The sequence below is a fragment of the Pituophis catenifer genome, unplaced genomic scaffold (genome assembly GCF_029215685.1).
Source record: "Pituophis catenifer annectens isolate HBS135680 unplaced genomic scaffold, rPitCat1.0.hap2 SCAF_8, whole genome shotgun sequence".
Taxonomy (NCBI): domain Eukaryota; kingdom Metazoa; phylum Chordata; class Lepidosauria; order Squamata; family Colubridae; genus Pituophis; species Pituophis catenifer.
In genome coordinates this window covers 60,998,878-61,017,245 of record NW_027256888.1, presented here as the reverse complement: position 1 = coordinate 61,017,245, position 18,368 = coordinate 60,998,878, and the positions used below count along the sequence as shown (strand labels likewise).

The 18,368-nt window shown below is 36.2% G+C and overlaps 1 protein-coding gene across 1 annotated transcript in view; it reads right to left on the bottom strand.

Moving 5' to 3' along the window:
- Positions 1–18,368, bottom strand: part of TBCK (TBC1 domain containing kinase) — a 95,700-nt gene that overhangs the window by 16,559 nt on the left and 60,773 nt on the right. The window contains exons 23-24 of the mRNA XM_070948108.1: positions 16,182–16,357; positions 2,024–2,199 (exon numbers count right to left, since the gene is read on the bottom strand). Of these exons, the coding sequence (XP_070804209.1) occupies positions 2,024–2,199; positions 16,182–16,357 (352 nt within the window). The remainder of the gene's footprint in view (positions 1–2,023; positions 2,200–16,181; positions 16,358–18,368) is intronic.

The window sequence follows — 18,368 nt, the reverse complement described above, 5'->3', positions numbered from 1 at the left end:
AGATTCTGAAGGATTGCAAGTTGTGGATTCTTGTTTTAAGTAGAACAAACAGATTCACAGCTAATGAGAGAAAAACAAAGTGATCTCTGTGAACTGAGAAATGCCTTCTGTGCTTGGGATATAGTTCTCCACTGACTATGGAACTAAAATTCCCACAAGATACTGCTTCTTTTTGTAGTACTTCCTATTTTGGGTATATTTTACTGAACTATTAAAAGCCAACCTCTGGGTTTAACAGCAAATCTTACAGATGAAATGTTATTAACTTTACACACCCGCTATCTTGGCAAGAAAAGCTGCCTGTTAATTTCAACAAAGAGTTATTAGTGGCAGAACTGCTCACGTTTCTGTGAGATTTTCTTAACATGTCGTGCAGGCAAAATTAAAAGCTTTCCTTATAAATGAATCTGGCTTAAAAAGATTAAACTACTGCTGGAGAAAAAGCTTCAGAAAACTAAATAATGAAGAGCCAATAGATTAACACGGTGAAACTTTGGCCTTGCAAACCTCAACAAGCACAAGAAATTAATAAATATACAGAAAGAATAGTTATACTTGATCACTGTTGTTTTAGTTAGATAGTAAAACATATAGGGTTTTGGCTTGTTTTCAAGTCATAGCAATTGTGCTTTCTAATAAAGTATGACTAAGAAAAGGTGTTTCAATATAAAAGTAATTCAGTTCTAAATGTTTCTAAGTCTCTAGCACTAAAAATAAAATTATCAGTTCTAATTAATGATACCTGACACAAGAAAGGAGACGCAATTTCTCATTGGGTCTTACTGAAAAACAGACATGTAGGCTCTGAAAAGATATTGTTGAGTAATGGAAGCTATGTTGAATGTAGGAAAACTAAGTAACTGGTAGACAGATAATAGATAATCCAGAACCTAGGGGAGAAATGAGAAAAAAATAGGATCATCATTTTTCTTAATCTTAATCATTTCTTGGATAATATGAATTGCCCAAGATTTTCAGTAATCATTGTTGCAGAGAGTGAAGGAAAGCAGACTTGTTAGATATTTATACCTGGCACAGAAGGGAGCATAAAGTCTATTGATAGTACTGTATGGATCTTGTCTTGAAACTTCCAAAATAGTTCAGTAGTTAAATTTAGGGATGGAAAAGACATCTTATTCTACATTCAGCCAACATTAATTTTTGCAAGCCACTATTTATGTATGTATGTATCTGGGTTACTGCTCATCCCAATGTATCACACAAGGTTAATAGGATGGAGATAACCCCCCCCCCCCAATACTTAATTTGGAGTTGTTCCAGCTGTGGTCTGTTATGTTTTACTATGTTGCAACTCGCTAGCACCGCTAATACTAGGTTAGTTAATTCTGTGTCAGGCTGATTGATATGTTTGTTTGGATTTTTTTTGTTAAAAATGAATATATAAAAGAGATGTAACTAAGAAAGTCTTGCCTGTCAATGACTTCTTCAGCTTCAACTACAATAATACACAGGCAAACAATCGACACAAACTCAAGGTAAACCGCTTCAAACTCGATTGCAGAAAATACGAGCAACGCCTGGAATGCTCTAACCAACTCCCATCGTTACAGCCTCAAACCCTCACAGCTTCAATCTCAAACTGTCTACCGTGGACCTCCTCACCCTATTCTAAAGAGGTCCGTAAAGGGGGCGTGCATAAGTGCACCAGCGTGCCTACCGTCCCTGTCCTACTGTGCCCATTTATCTGTATTTACTTCCTTTGTTCATGTTTATGTTCATACCTATAATTGTTATCTTGTACATGTTTGACAAATAAATAAATAAATAAAATAAAGGTAGATTGTCTTCTCCTTGATGTCTGATTTTCTAAGTGCTAATGTCCCCCCCCCCCCACATAATGGATTAAAGATAGTTCAGTCCTATGACTTCCGATCAGTGATCTATCTCCAATTAGTGGAAGCTTTTCTCCCATTTCTGATACAATACTTTTTCAAGCAGAAACTATGACAATGCAAAAACAGGGAGAAATGATTAAGCCACGATTCTCAGCATAGAAGGATACTCCTCACTGTTCCGGATGTCAACAATAAGCAACTTTGGTTTGCTAGACTTTGTCTTCTTGGTTGGTGTTTTAGAATGGCCAGGTCCTGTCAGGTCACAGAGGTCAATCAAATCTTCAGCTGAGATCCGTGGTGACACTTCAGATTTCAGATCATTTAATTTGATAGAATCTCTAGACTTTTTGACAAAGAAAAGAAGTGCAACAAAAGTTATTATTTGCATGACCATTTCTCTGTAAGTAAATATATTTCCCCAATTATCTTTTGCAAGCTATGTGTCATGGCTGCTATTTTTCTCCAATAGCCTCTGGAGGGGAGACATGTCATGGCCGCCATTCTGCTTCTTGCTTTGCATCGCATCTTGCCAGCCTGACATTTGCAACAAGGGAGGGGAGAGATTGGAATGTGTGTGGTTAAGGCAGGGTTAGGATTGAAGCCATGCTGGCCATGAGTGTGCACTAATCCAATACAAGGTCAGCAAAAGGAGGTGGGAAAGGTACGAACAGAGGGTCGTGTCCAAAACAACCTGAGAACTTTTAATTGGACATTGACTGATAACAGGAGGGTGGCCAGGGAAAAGGGGAACTTAATTGCATCTTTTTTGCACCAAGACAACAGATTATGCCAGCTCTAATCTGTAACCACTTTGTTCTCAGTAAAGTATATTCTTGGGGGGGGGGGAAGAAGAAGTCTTTCTTTGCTAATTAAACTAAGTGGGATGAATGAGATTATGACTATTTTACCTTTCAATTTTATGTCACAATTTTCCTACAAAGCCCATGGATGCCTAATAAATCCAGTATTTCCAACTTTTAAAACAATGTTAGGCAACTTCCATTTAAACTACAGCTTTTAATTGCTTAGTAGCATCTCATCAATATTACATTTATACCAGTGGTGGGTTGCTATTGGTTCGCCCCAGTTTGCATGAACTGGTAGCAGTGGCGGCAGGAGGCTCCGCCCACCTGCCCAGATGTCATCAAAAACACTCTGCATATGCACAGAACCTTCTGCGCATGGGCAGAAGCGCCACACACCTACGCATTCCCGATAGCGAACCGGTAGCGCTAGGATTTGAAACCCACTACTGATCTATACTGTATCTACATTACATTACTGACAGTTTGCAGATATACTGCAGATGATTTGTTAATTTGGTCAATCAATAAAAGCAGCTTAACCAAGACTTGAACATGATTTTAAGTTGGTTCCTTCAGAAATAATAGTTAACCACATCTCAAGCAGGAAAACAAATCAGGGCAATAGTATCTTTTCAGAATTCTATTTGTTCTATCATGCTAACATTCAATATACATACCCAAATAAATTAATTCTAGAGGATTCTTTTTCTTTTAGGAAAAAGAAAAAGTATTGTAAATTATTTTAAAAGTATTTTAAATACAAAAAAAAAAATATTTTATTGTATTGTCCTAGGAGAGAGAAAACTGATGGCTTTGCAAATGGAATTTGTTTAATCCATACATACAAAGAATATGGCTTGTCTGTCCTTAAAAATTGATCTTACTATTGCGAAGACTATAAAAACTGGCAATAATGCCCCAAATATATACATATTAATTCAACCTGCTGTGAATTTTAAAAATATAACCTTGAGCCATGTTCCTCAAGGAGGAGCAGAAGGAGAACAATCTGGTGAAAACAATGCTTAAAGATGGCTTGGTGGGTACAATTTGGATTTCTTGTATTCCTTTAGTTCATGGGGCTCACAGGCCCGAGTATGATCTGAACCAAATTAAAATGCTATTTGGAAATATTTAACAAAATAGATACAATAAAACATGGATATTACTAAATAATAATATATTTAGTTAATAACCACCATCAATTTTGTGATGAAACTTGCACAAGTTTGGTACCTTGGTTTAAGTCAGGGGTTTCCAAACTTGGCAACGTTAAGACTTGTGGACTTTAATTTCCAGAATTCCCTAGCCAGTAGGCTGGAGAATTTTGGGAGTTGAAATGCACAAGTCATAAAGTTGTCAAGCAGTGAGGATTGCTTAGCATTGGAGTGACATTGCAGTGGAGCAAGCTAAAGACATGTCAGCTATTAAGAGGCAGCATTCAGGGAAGCAATAAGTCAGAGTAAGATTTGATGGTAGGCCAGGAGGAAGGATGGTCGACATACCCACCCACCCACATATACACACAACCCATCTACACTCACATAAATACCCACACCCACACAAGACATACATAAATATTGAAAAAAATGAACAAATTCATGACAATGATACTGTTATATCTAGTTCCTATTTGATCTTAATATGTTGATGTACTAATTAAAAAATGTGTTTTTCTAAATCAATATATAGTCCACAAGGTTTCTTATGTATGTTTGATGGACCCAGATCTATTTGAATTTGACACCACTGCTAATTGTCTATATTTTGGGAGAGGACAATAGTGCAGTAGAAGGAGACACCACTGTTTAATAAAATTCTCAGACTCAGTTGTTGACATTTCAAAGTGAAAAAGTAACAAATCTTAAATTTATTGGTGATGCTAAAAAAAAGTAGCAGGAAGAATGAAAACAACAATGGGTTAGTTGGCCGTATATATTGGAACAAATGGTATCTAAAACTCTGTGTAGAGGGTTTCTAGAGTGGCTTTATTCTTTACTGCAATTGTAGAGAGGTAGATAATGCAGAAAACAAAACTTTGAATAACTTGTTCACATAAATTATTCATAAACTCTGAAAAACCCTTATTTTTTGCTATAAGCAAATTTTGTAAGTTACCTGAAAAATTGCAAGCTATTTTAAGTGCACTAAGTCCTAATTATTTCCCACTTAGTAAGAAAGGAAGCCAGTTCAAGCATTTCTCATGAAGTGTGGTATGTGTTAGGCTGGAGAAAGCCACATAAAGAAACAAGAGAGTTCTGCTGCTGAAGTAGTTATTTATTTTTCATCTATATAACACCATCCACATTTGCTTTTCTCTGTGGTGGTGGGTCCAGGAGTTTACTTTAGGAAGTGATTACACTGAGAGGAAATTCTGCACATGGCATGAAAGGAATTACAAATAACAAATCTAACACCACATTAGCAAAATTCAGAGTTGGTTTTGATGTAAAAAGAATTCTGGATGATCGCTGAAGGTATTCTGCTGATAAGAATGTTATGTGGTAAAATCTCATTGCCTGTGGGCTTTGTTTATTAATTCTGAGCATTTTGCTGGATTTGGAACTGTGTGACTACAAAATGTGTACTTGCTTATGAGAAGAACGCAATATGCAATAAAACTGTTTCAGATTTTTTCCTAGTAATAAAGTATATCTACCTATTATCTCCTTTTAAAAATAAAACTATTGCATCACTCAGATGGCAACCGCAAAACAAGTGAGGCAGATTTTTATGAGAAAATACGGGGCGGGGGCCATGGAGATATCTGTGATTCTGAAAGATTTATGGATACACACACACACACACACACACACACACACACACACACACAAAATTATGGAATATCTTCTGAAAGTATGCAATATTTGCTATGTAATTTCCATCAATATTATAAAGTATGTTCCTCAGGCAAATCAATAATTTTAAACCATCATTAAATGTTGATTAAAGTTCATGTCTCTTAATACTGAATAAATAAAATAGGCAGAACATCACTTCTAAGTTGAAAAAATGCACTACTTGGCACAATTTCTTTGTTTAAACTAAACCTAAATTAAATTATTGATACAAAGGTGGAAAGAATGTTTAAGTCTTGTTAACAGAATCAAAACAAAGGCAAAGAAAAATTAGCATATTTCTAAATGGGTAGAGACAAAATTGACAAAATTGTTTCCATCAGATACTCAGGTCATTCCCATAACAATATGATTCTCAAAATGTATTTCCATTGGTTAATTTATTTATTTATTTTATTTTATTCAATTTGTATACCGCCCTTCTTCTAGTGGACTCAGGGCGGTGCACAGCCAGAACTAAAACACATACCAATACAAAATTTAAAATTATTAAAAGAATTACATACTTTGGCCCAAATTTAAAACAATTCGAATTAAAACCCATTGACAGATTAAAAGCTAAAAAACTAAAAAAAGGGGGGGGGTTCACGCCAGCCCTGCTTGATGGAAAAGAAAAGTTTTCAGGGCACGGCGAAAGACCCGGAGATCCGATATCCTTCTTATCTCCGGGGGCAAATCGTTCCAGAGGGCAGGAGCTGCCACAGAGAAGGCCCTCCCCCTGGGGATCGCCAGCCGACATTGCCTGGCTGACGGCACCCTGAGGAGTCCCTCTCTATGGGAGCGTACTGGTCGGTGGAGGCTATTGGCGGCAGAAGGTGGTCCTGCAAATACCCAGGTTCTATGCCATGGAGTGCTTTAAAGGTGGTAACCAACACCTTGAAGCGCACCCGGAAGACCACTGGAAGCCAATGCAACTCACGCAGGAGAGGTGTCACATGGGAGCGCCCCCTCGTTCCCATAATCCCCCGCACAGCTGCATTCTGCACCAGTTGGAGCAGAATGAGATAACATATATACCACTTCATACTAGTAACACATAAGACTACTGGAATGACAAATGATGGATTGGCAATAATAAATTACACTGAAAATAAAATGTAGCCTTAAAAAAAACATTTTTAAAATTCTTCGGGAGGGGGGAATTAGCTCTTTGGGGGATGAAAAATTTACTTAGAAGCTCCATGATGAGACTAATATAATCTTGAACAACAAAAGCAGTAGAAAAATAGGGTGGGGAGAAAACCTGGCACTAGATGAAATACTAACACTGGCACATTCTTTAGAGAACATTTAGGATTGAAATGATACTGAAATATAAATAAAGGTCACATGACTATAAGTCAGAAAATAGCTCAACAGTTCAAAACGCTTAGTGATTCAGGGAAAGCAAAGTACCATCTCCTAAAGCTATAGTTTATTAAAATAGTTTGTGCATGTAAAACAGAGCTTTCTTCCAATTTGTAAACAGTTAGAAGCTAACATGAATAACGCAGGTATGCGGAAAAAGTGAATGTGTATTAAAAACTCAAAAGCCTGGCTACTGGCTTTAATTCAAGTGATTCCCCATTTCTCATCACTATTTTATTTCAGGGAAATGCAACGTGCATTAATATGGTCATGGGCTAAGTAGGCTGCTAGAAATCAGTGTGACAAAACCATGGGGACAGAGGAAAAACACTACAACTGCTTAATTAAATGCAATTAGTTTTACTATCCCCATGTATTTAACATTTTGTTTATATTTCATTGAAGCCACAATTTGGTAACCATTTTAAAGGTGCCCTAAAAGTTGGACTCAAGACTCTGGGATGTTACATGACTTTAAATTCTCAAACTATCCACTCCTGGATTAAACTGATTCTCCTCATCACAAGAGTTAACTGATTAATCAGACTGTGGGAATTAATTAACCAGATTATGCTATGTTTATTTAGTATCTTCGCTGCTATATATTTCATATAAAGCAAAACAAGTGTGCATGCTGCATGCACACAAACAATATGAACTAAGCTCCTTTAATTGTCATTTTTTGAACTGTGAATTCATACTTAAAGGATCGGCACTACCCAAGAATTCAGATTAGAATGTTCCAGAATTTAAGACTTATGGGCAGGTAAGAATCTTGCTCAAGCTGTGACATGGCATATGAAAGGGGTGAGATCTTTCCACCTGCCATAGCAGATCAAAATTGAAGTACTATCCTTAAATTCAAACAGGCAAAATGAATAGTGGACGGCTGCATTCAGAGATCACTCATCAATCACACGACAGTAACCAGCTGTTCTTCATGGAAATTTCCATGGTTCATGTATGGGTCATTAACCATACAGTATCTGTTACCTAAATGCAGGTAGCCTTGGATAGTATAAGAATGTACTGGATTTCAGAGACAACATTCTGGCAAAATCTTGGCAAAATCATGCCAATCATGCCTAATGTTTGCAACCAGGGTGATGGCTTTTAGTGAATCTCTGGAAGAAACATATTCTTAAAATGCTACTGATAACAACTACTGCTTGAATGGAATGTACTGAAAGCTGAAAGTGTTTTGCCAAATCATAGACACTGTTATCTAATTGAATAAACATTGCAATGGAATTGGAAAGCCCTGCTTCTGTCTAGCGTATACAATGAAGAAATTGTGGATACAAGAAAAAAGGCACAGAAAACAATCACCTTTTGATGCCAAGAGCATTTAGAGTACTGTAGATGTATCCTGAAAGAAAATGGGCGGGACCAGTTGCTGGTACACATAGAGCATTCGGGAGATAAATAAAACTACACAAAAATGGTACTGATTATGAGCAAAAGAATCGAAAAATCACTCACCAATATTGATTGTTACCAAGGGAGTAGTTCAAAAACTGTTAATAGCTGGGTGAAAAGACAGAGTGGGAGGGAGACACACAAACACGGGGGGCTGGGGGGGCAGGGGGGAGAAGTCGACAGAACTTTGAAAAAAGCAGCTGCTGAAAGATAATACTTTAAAGACAAGAAGAAAAGTTCCTTCCCCTTGTCAACAAGAACTTGGGAAGATCAGTGAAGAAAAAGGATATTGTAAGCAAAATAGAGAATGTAAAATGTTGCTGCCTATGCTTTCTGTGTTGGGAATTGTACTTACTAAAGAAAAAAAGGTCAGATATAAATAACACATGATAAATCCAAGAATGAGTAAATGTGGATGGGAAAACTAAAATAGGAAGTTCCACCTGGCCAAAGACAAAAGAAAAATGCATGGCAGCACAAGAACACTGCCAGTATCACCAAACAATCAATGCAAATTTCATCATGGCAATTAATCTTGGAAATGACTCTGGTGGTCAGCAGCTGTAGGGGCCAAAAGTACATAAATGTGTACTTTTGCACAATTGGAAAGTATCTCCCAATGACTTGGCACCAAGACTGCTTCTGGTCTAATATTGGAAACATGAAGTGTTTTAGTGAAGATATTTAATTGCTGAATGGGCTAGTATACCAATTATTTTATAAATGAACAAATAAATAAAGTCCCACCATTAACAGATGAGGTCAGTATGTTACATCTTCACAGAGTAAAAATGAGTCGTAGAACACATTGGCAATTGTTTTTATCACCAAATGAACAGACATCGGTAAATGCACCAATCCCACAGTTCTGTAAGAAGATTGAATAATAATACTAATTTTGTGCTACTTGATTTCTGAATTATGATGTCACTATTACAATGTCAAGGAGGATCCTGACCTGCTACAACTGGGTGAAGGCACACATCATATTAAACACTTCTGAGAATTCTATAGCTGGTTGATAAGACGTTTGTGAACCATGGAATAATGTAGTTTCTATAGCTTAACAATATAACATGTAACACTTCTCCTGCGTGAGCTGCACTGGCTCCCGGTGGTCTTCCGGGTGCGCTTCAAGGTTCTGGTTATCACCTTTAAAGCGCTCCATGGTTTAGGACCTGGTTATTTACGGGACCGCCTGCTACCACCAATAGCCTCCCACCGGCCAGTACGCTCCCATAGAGAGGGGCTCCTCCAGGTGCCGTTGGCCAAACAATGTCGGCTGTTGGCCCCTAGGGGGAGAGCCTTCTCTGTGGGGGCACCTACGATCTGGAACGAGCTCCCCCCAGAGATACGGAGGATCCCGGATCTGCGCACCTTCCGCCGCGCGCTTAAGACTCTTCTATTTCATCAAGCTGGCCTGGCCTAAATCTTCCCCCTTTTAATGTGGAAATTTTAAATTTGTTTTAATTATAGGGTTATGGGTAAGGCGTTTTAAATTGGGGAGCCATTTTGGATTTAATTTTGTTTTAAATGTATTTTAATGTTTATATTATATGTTTTTTAATCTTGGCTGTTCACCGCCCCGAGTCCTTCGGGAGAGGGGGTGGTATAAAAATTTAATAAATAAATAAATAAATATGTTCCTCAGCATTCTTCATGCTTTTGCAATCAGTGGAATAGATGGTATGGGGGCAAAGAAAAAAAAAGAAGAAAAGGAACAAGAAAAGGTAAAAGAGCAGCGGAATAACTAGGCCTTGAGAGACTTCACGACGCCTTGAAAAGAGGCTAATGCCCAATTGACAAGAAGATGTACAATAAGCTTTCCATTAGTAGGTAAGTAATGTGACATGAACATGTTTCAGTTATCCAAAAGACAAAACTATTAACAGTCATCTAAATACAAGTATATTGTAATTTACCACAAATACAAATGAATATTCATGACTTCTAGAATGTTTGTAAAGATTGTAAAGATTCTGGTGTCATAGGAAGGCTTATTGGGTAATACAGACTTATCCAACCAGAAACAAAGGTACTATCTATAATCAAGCAGAGTGGGGGAAAAAAAGGAGAATTTGATAAGTCCTTATCAATGAAACCAGCATTCAATTAAACAGAAATACTGAGGCCAGTGAGATAAACTAAATTTTAGAAATTGACATATCTCAGCGATCCAAAATTACTTGAAAGCCTCTTTGGTTTTTGGAAATAATAGTCTCTATGACATAACCTAGGCAGTTTTGACAAGGGTATGGATTTGGTAGTCCCTTAGATAGGATGCTTCTTAATCTCACATGAGAAGCAGAAAATGAATCTAGTAACAAAATAATATTGAAAAGAGGGAAATGACCATTATATGATAACAAAAAGTTATTCAAAGAACCTTAATGCCTATTGTAAATGTGTTCTACGCATTAAGATAGAAACTCGATCACTCTTGGAATTAATCTACTGGAACAGAATGGTCATTTAGATTTTTGGAATAATTGTTAATGGTCTGGTCTGGATTGCAACTGATGAAAAGAATAATTTAATGGGATGCAATGGAAAAAATGGAATATAATTTATTTCTGCTGTAGGAAACTGTTGCTAAATTTGCTAGCGGTTCTTTTTCTGACTAGTTGTTGCTACATAATGCCAATATGTTTGGCTATTGAATGTAACTTTTGCAAATTAATCTTCAGTATCATTGGTTTTAGACCTTACTAAGTAATAAATCTTCCATTGTAGGCTAATGTGTGAACTGGCATGCCAACTTTAAGATATTGAATTTATTTATCAGAAGTACTGGCTCCTGCCAAATACTCTGCATACACAAACTATATAAAACTATTTTCCATTTGAAATGCAGAAGCAAACTAAAGAAGGACTAGGCCTTTTCCCTTAATCAAGCAAGCCTGATATAATGGGATTTGGAGATGGGCGAAGAATCAAACTCTTCCCTATACATTGTAAAGCATCTCTGTCTGATTCAAGGAAGTAACCTTGACAAGAACTTCAACCATGAATCCTTAGTCATTTTCCAAGAAACTCTGGGATGTGAACTGACATTGCTGCTGAACCTTGTACCACCCAGTAGGAAGAAGGGACTGTATTGGTTTCTCTGCCTGGTAAAGACCAATATCCGTTGGCTTGACCCAAACTCTTATTTTGTCAACAGTCACTACAAAAATGTGCTTGCAAACTCATTCAGAATGTGTTTGTTTTTGAAATCTTTCTTGTCATAGTCTTTTTATGATACAACGTCTATTCATAATTTTACAAGCAAATGATGTCTAACAAAAAATCAAGAGAGCCAACATTTCCCTATTATCCATCCATCCATCCATCTATCTATCTATCTATCTATCTATCTATCTATCTATCTATCTATCTATCTATCTATCTATCTATCTATCTATCTATCTATCTATCTATCGGACTTATATGCCGCCCTTTCTCCACAAGGACTCAGGGCGGCTCACAGCAATAAGCAACAAGTCCAAATTAAAATTCAAACAATAAAAGAATCTAAAATTCCCATTAAAACCCCTTCAGTCCAGGCCAGCCTGGCAAAACAACCATGTTTTAAGGTCACGGCGGAAAAAGTGAAGGTCCGGAGCTCCAAGGGGAGTTGATTCCAGAGGGTAGGTACGCCTATAGAGAAGGCTCGCTCTCTAGGGGCCGTCAGCCGACATTGCTTGGCCGACGGAATCCCAAGTAGGCCCTCTCTGTGTGAGTGCACCGGGCGATGGGGAGCTGTTGCTGGCTGCAGGTGATCCGACAGATATCCCGGGCCTAAGCCATGTAGGGCTTTATAGGTAATCATCAACATAATTGCTTATAAATCAATTAAGAATGGAATACTCTGTGTTCAAATAAATAATGTGTGATAAGTGTTACACATATTTGTCATAGGTAGTTATACATAATATGAATCATTATGACACTGCTAACATATTAAGTTTTAGAAGCATATAAACCATTTCAAATTCTAAATATTTTGGGTTTGGAGCAAACAGTTCCAGTACAAATATTCTGATGCTCTTCTGACATTCCAGAAGTGTTCCAATCTTGATATGGACCAGCTGTTTCAAACTCAAAGCAGGTGTGTTGAACTTGAATCCTTTCACATTCCAAATGTTCTTCACACCACTATTTGGTTCCTTAAGTTTACATTTTGGTTCATTTTATTACACCCATTCACTACGATTAAGTGCTTCAACTCAACTCACTTAAATGTTTATATTTTTATTTCATTTTTTAGTTTTTAAAATTTTTGTTTAACTTTCTGTATTTTATATTTTATAAATACAAAAATTAATTGTATTTTATCTTTCTTTTTTTATTGAAAAAGTTTTTCAAATACAAGTTTTTCCCCCCTTTCCTCCCTTCTTCCCTAACCCCCCCTCACCACCCATCCCCCCCTGTGACTTCTTCTTCACAACAATAAGCTAATTCATAATTAATTACATAATATTTTACCATGCCCTTACTCACTCCTCAAAGTACTGACCCTTAGCATAGTGTTCTTATAACTCCGCTTTTCTCTGCTTTTCACAATCTACCCTTTTTCTCCTCCCCCAAACTTATAAAATATTATTATTACAACAACATAACCTTTACTTTTATATATATTAATTTAACATTTCAAAGCAGCCTTCTCCAAATTTAACATTTATTCAGTTCTATCCAATTCTTCCACTCCCCAAAATATATGACTTAAAAGTCCTTTTTCTTAAACTAATCAATCACTAAACTAGCCTATTTCAACCCAGTTTCCTGCAAGATTACCATGCACTACAATTCTAAATATAATCCACTGCCCACTCTGCTAAAATATACATATGTCTATATATACATTCCATTTTATAAAAAGAGAAAAGACAATAACTTTAAATTTATAATTCATTTAGTATCTTCTTTGATGTCTTTCCACTAGATTGTTAAATCCGTCATCCATAATAGGGTAACATAGCATCCTGGTGCAACAGTTTATTCAAAATCTTCAGTCATCTTCTGCCCCCATCAATAATGAATATCCTCATGTATATATAAAAGTAAAAACAACCACCCGAGTGACATTATAATTATATTCCATATAGTTGTAATTGTGGTTTTCATCAGGATTATAAATCCCCATCATCTTAGTGGGTAACAGCCAGATCTTCTGCATGCCCTAGCATGACTCTCTTGCCTTGTAACTCAAAATAGATATAATATATTTATCGGTAAAAGAAATCCAAAATAGATAGTTCAAATCCAACAATGTAAGGCTCTTTCCACATCCCAAAATCACGGCATTGCAGAGATCTGCCACTTTCCTCAAGATAGTATTAAACGATAATTCGCCTCCAATATCTTTTCACATATTCATTTATTTTTTAAAATCCCTGGCTTCACTGTTGCTTGGTTTAGAAACTACTATTTCTACGAGATCTGTTTCTTTTCTTTTTCTTTTGCGGGTTGCATTTCCATCCAGATTTCCTTCCTACAGGTTGTGTATCAGCTGATCGGTTGTCATTCTGCTTTGTAAATTGATCTTGTTGGTTTTGTTTTATTATCTCATATGTCTTTTCCATCACTTGTATATCAACTGGTTGATTTACGCACTTGTCTGTAAGTTGATAATTCATCACATTAGAATCAGATGACACTGCTCTCAAATTTATAGACAGTCCAGCTGGGGTATCCAAGGAGTCCAAAGACAGTTTATCTACCACAACCTCTGTAATTTGATGTTTTCCCTTTATTTCCAACTCCTTTTGCTTGTCCTGTGTTATGCCTAAAGATGTTAAATTTATTTTTAAAATTTTTTGATAAAATTCTTCCGCTTTTTCGACAGTATTCAGTTGGTATCTTACTCCTTGGTGTCTCAGTATTAAACCAACTGGGACGTCCCACCTAAATAGAATATTCCTTTTTTTTAACTCATTCACTAGAAAACCAAATTTCTTCCTCTCCATTAACATCTTGGGCGGGAGTTCCTTAAAAATCCAAATCTTTCTTCCACGAAATTGCAAAGCAGAATCATAAGAATTCTGCACAATATTATTTCTAATTTCTTTGTCTGTAAAATAAATCACCACATCTCTAGGCAATTGCCTTTGTTTTGCCAACCAGGAGTTTATTCTATAAATTCTGTCAATCCTGCAAAACACTTCATCAGGTTGAACCTTTAAAATCCCAGCCAGAATTTCAGAAGATATCTTCCTTAAATCATCTCTGTTATCTTCCTGCAAACCTCTCAGTCTAATTGCATATTCTGTAAAATTGTATTGGATCATTAAAACTTCTCTTTCAATCCTCTGTTGTACATTTTCTTCATTAACAGTCTTTTGATCAGCCTCCATTTTAAGTTTGTCTTCTGAACTATTATCCTGAGTGTTTGCCAAATCCTTTTTAATTTTTTGGATCTTGTCATCCAAATTCTCCTCAGTTTCTTTCATTTCAGACTTAGTATTTGCTTCCAACTGAGTCATAAAGTCTGCTAAGCCCTTAGCTGTTTTTAAAATCTTTCGATCCAAAAAGCCAAACTTAGATTTCACCAATTCACCAATTTCTTTGATTTCCAACTTAAATTTTTCAAGTTGCTGATTCACAATCTCATCCCTTCTTACAATCTCCTCAAGAAGAAATTCTATTATATTAAAGTCAGGTTTCTGAGACTGGAGAGTTAAAACTTGTTGATGTAATTTATTAATGGGGGAATCCCCCCCCCACTGCCTGTTTGTCTAGTTTTATAAGTCTCAGTGCCATTTTTCCATGCAGACAAAATTTACTGGAGAAGAGAGAAAAAAAAAAACTTTTTTCCAACCAAGATCAATATCAGATCCTCATAGAAAAAAAAAGAAAAAGGAGAAAAAAAAAAAAACAGAAGTGAGAGTGAGATTTTGCCTTCAGTTACAGCCAAAAGTATTCATTCCGCTACTTTGTAATTGAAAACGGAAGGAGTTTCCCTTTCAGCCTCTCTTCAAGCCGCAGCAGCAATCGCCATTTTAAAAAAACTTTTTTCCCTTCACTTCACTTCTTAGACAAAATAGAATAAAAAGAATACTTGCGCTTCAGGATCAGAGGTCCAGCTCATATCTTCTTTAATCAATTTGACAGATTTACAGGCTTGCTTTTGCCCTCTAGCTCTGCGTGTAGCAGAGATTTCCCAGAGCCCGGAGCATCGGCTGGGGATACGGGGAGTCTCTTCCGCTCCCTCCCAAAAGTAAATAAAAAACTTTTGGGATTAGGCAGAGGACTCTACCCACCCCAGCTGGCTCTATCTCCGTTTCCTAATGGAAACGGAGTTTTTTCGAGCCGCCATTCCGCTGAAAAAGGCGGCTCTTACAGGCAGTGGGTTCGACGATCCCGGAAGAGCGTCCAGCGGGGACAAGCAGCAAACCGGAAGCCCGTATTTTATCTTTCTTATGCTGGTCTATGAAGGAAGATTTGATCTGATTTCACTATAAAGTGTTAGTATTTTATTATACTGCTTATCCATCCAGATTTCTCCAAGGTTTTTTGATGCATGAGGTAAAGTACAAGTGTAATCCCAGCATTCTTGAAAAGATGACATATATAGATAGTGACAACATTTTATACACTTATTGATTGAGACTCTTAGCTTATTATGTTTAACGATAACCACACCCACTCATTTTTCTTCTATAGTATGATATCAAAACAGGAATAGGAATTAGTTATTAGACTAGGAACATAATGTAACTAAAGTTCAAATCCATCTGTACCAACAAAAATTTCACGGACAACATAAACCATCACTATCTTTCAGGCTTGTGATTTGGAAGAAAATGGAGGATTTAAACCCAATGAATGAATAAATAAATAAATGCAATTCTAAACAGCTATAGAATATTTAAACTTTCTATTCTGTTCTAATGAAGGACAACTAAATAACTCACCAGGTCACTCCAGGATCCATCATGATAGTCTGATGAGAAACAATATGTTAGACTTCTTGTAGAGTTGCCTTCATTGGTTTGTTTGGGATGCTGCGCATATTGTCTGTATGTAGCACTCTTGGGAGTCCAGCAGAAAAGGTTAATTGATTCATGGACACACCGTTCAATATCAATTTCTGGAAAGGAGACACCAATGAAAAAAAAGAAGTATTCGAATAATAGGAACAAAAACTGCATCTGACAAGCACTTTTTAAAAGAACACATTATTCTAAAATAAATTCATTTTGTTTTTTAACATACCTCATAAATATGATAAAATAAACATGAAACACTTATCTTCTATTGGCATGTAACCAAGAGAAAAGAATAAGGTTCAAGGTGAGGTATGGACTTTAAACTACAACATGTAATTACAGTTTGTGGGTATTCTGTAATGTAATTAGGGTAAAATGTGGTAAAATCAGAAAAAATAGTTTAGGGAAACTAAGTTAGAGAACTAAGAAACAGATAAAGAAATTGAAGCATTCTGTAAAGCAAAGTCTCTGAATTTTTAAGTCACGTAGAGTCACCTCAAGGAAGCATATAAATTGAATAAAGAAATAAAATTTGCAGTCAAAGGTGGCTGGCTTTCACCACTTGACAAAACTGTGTAATAAAATTGGCAAATAAAAATGGGAAAAGTATAAACAATATAATACAATTAGCAACAAATGATGTTTTTTATAATATTAGTAGGCCAAAAAGTACCAATATAAAAAGAAGTCCTGAAGAGTGGATTAATGGTTGAGTATGAATGGTTAGAATAATCTCTTATTGAAGTTTTGAAAATATTTATATAAATTGTAAAACCATATTTATGTTTGTTAATATATACTTTTATTTTATTACTTATGGCAATTTGTTTCTTCTATTTTGAAGTAGTGTTCCGTCTTTTCTACAAAATCACTTTTCTACAAAATCACATATACTCTGTGTGTCTGAAATCAGGACAAAGACATATTGGAAGGACACCACCTTTTATTAATAATCAATTTTCAATAAAATTCAATTTCCCCCCTTACCAAATTCATAATTCATAGCAATCTAGCCTTGAAATCATCTACAGGTTATTGATAAAAATTAAGGAAGTCTGGTTAATAAATTTACTTGCTGAAGATTTAATGATCTGAACTAAAAAAAACCTACTGAGTTTTCCAAAAACAGAACTTGTACTTGTAATATTTCTCATTTGATACACTTCTCATACACTAGTAAGTTATCAGAGATAGGAGAAACTTGAACTGCACATTTGTTGTTTTTAGTTGCGAAGTTTGTGGAGTCCATGGGGTCCGACCTATCGCGACCCCATGGACAATGTTCCTTCAGGCCTTCCTGTCTCTACCATCCTCTGGAGTCCATTTAAGCTCATGCCTACTGCTTCAGTGACTCCATCCAGCCACCTCATTCTCTGTCATCCCTTTCTTCTTTTGCCCTCAATCTTTCCCAGCATTAGGCTCTTCTCCAGTGAGTCCTTCCTTATGAACTGCACATAGCAATCCATAATAATATATTAATTTATAGAGGCTTTTCAAAGATAGTTGATAACACAAGGCAAACATAGATAGATAACAAAGGATACTTTTTTTTTTTGAGGAAAAACAATCTTTCTGCAAAGACCAATCACAGGAAAAAAGTAATTTAAAAATAGCAAAATGTTATATGAATAGCACTGGAAAAAATGAACCATGCAGTCTCACATAAACTTGGAATTCTTTTAATCCACTTTAAAGCCTGCTCCTTTGAAATGAACTGCCACGCAAGGGGAAATTTAGGAACCATCAATGGTTTGTCATCTCAAAATTGGCTTTAAGAACTGGACTGACCTCTCAGTCTCAAAGAGTTTATTTTCTAGGCTAGGTCACTCTCTGTAGAACACAAATAATCCAGTGCTCGAGAATAATAGTAAAAAAAGGAACATATACATGACCTGTAGAAATTCTTCCCCTATGTAGCATTGCATATACATCCCATTGTTTTGGGATATATACTGGTAATTAATAATGTACAGTATCTGATTTTAAGATGTGATTTGTCTGAAGAGATCCCATGATATGCTCTATTATAAATCCAAAACACTTTTCTAGTTTTGCAATTACTGCAAATACCTGTTTCTTTGGCTATGTATGTTTCTTTGGATGTGTTGCAAA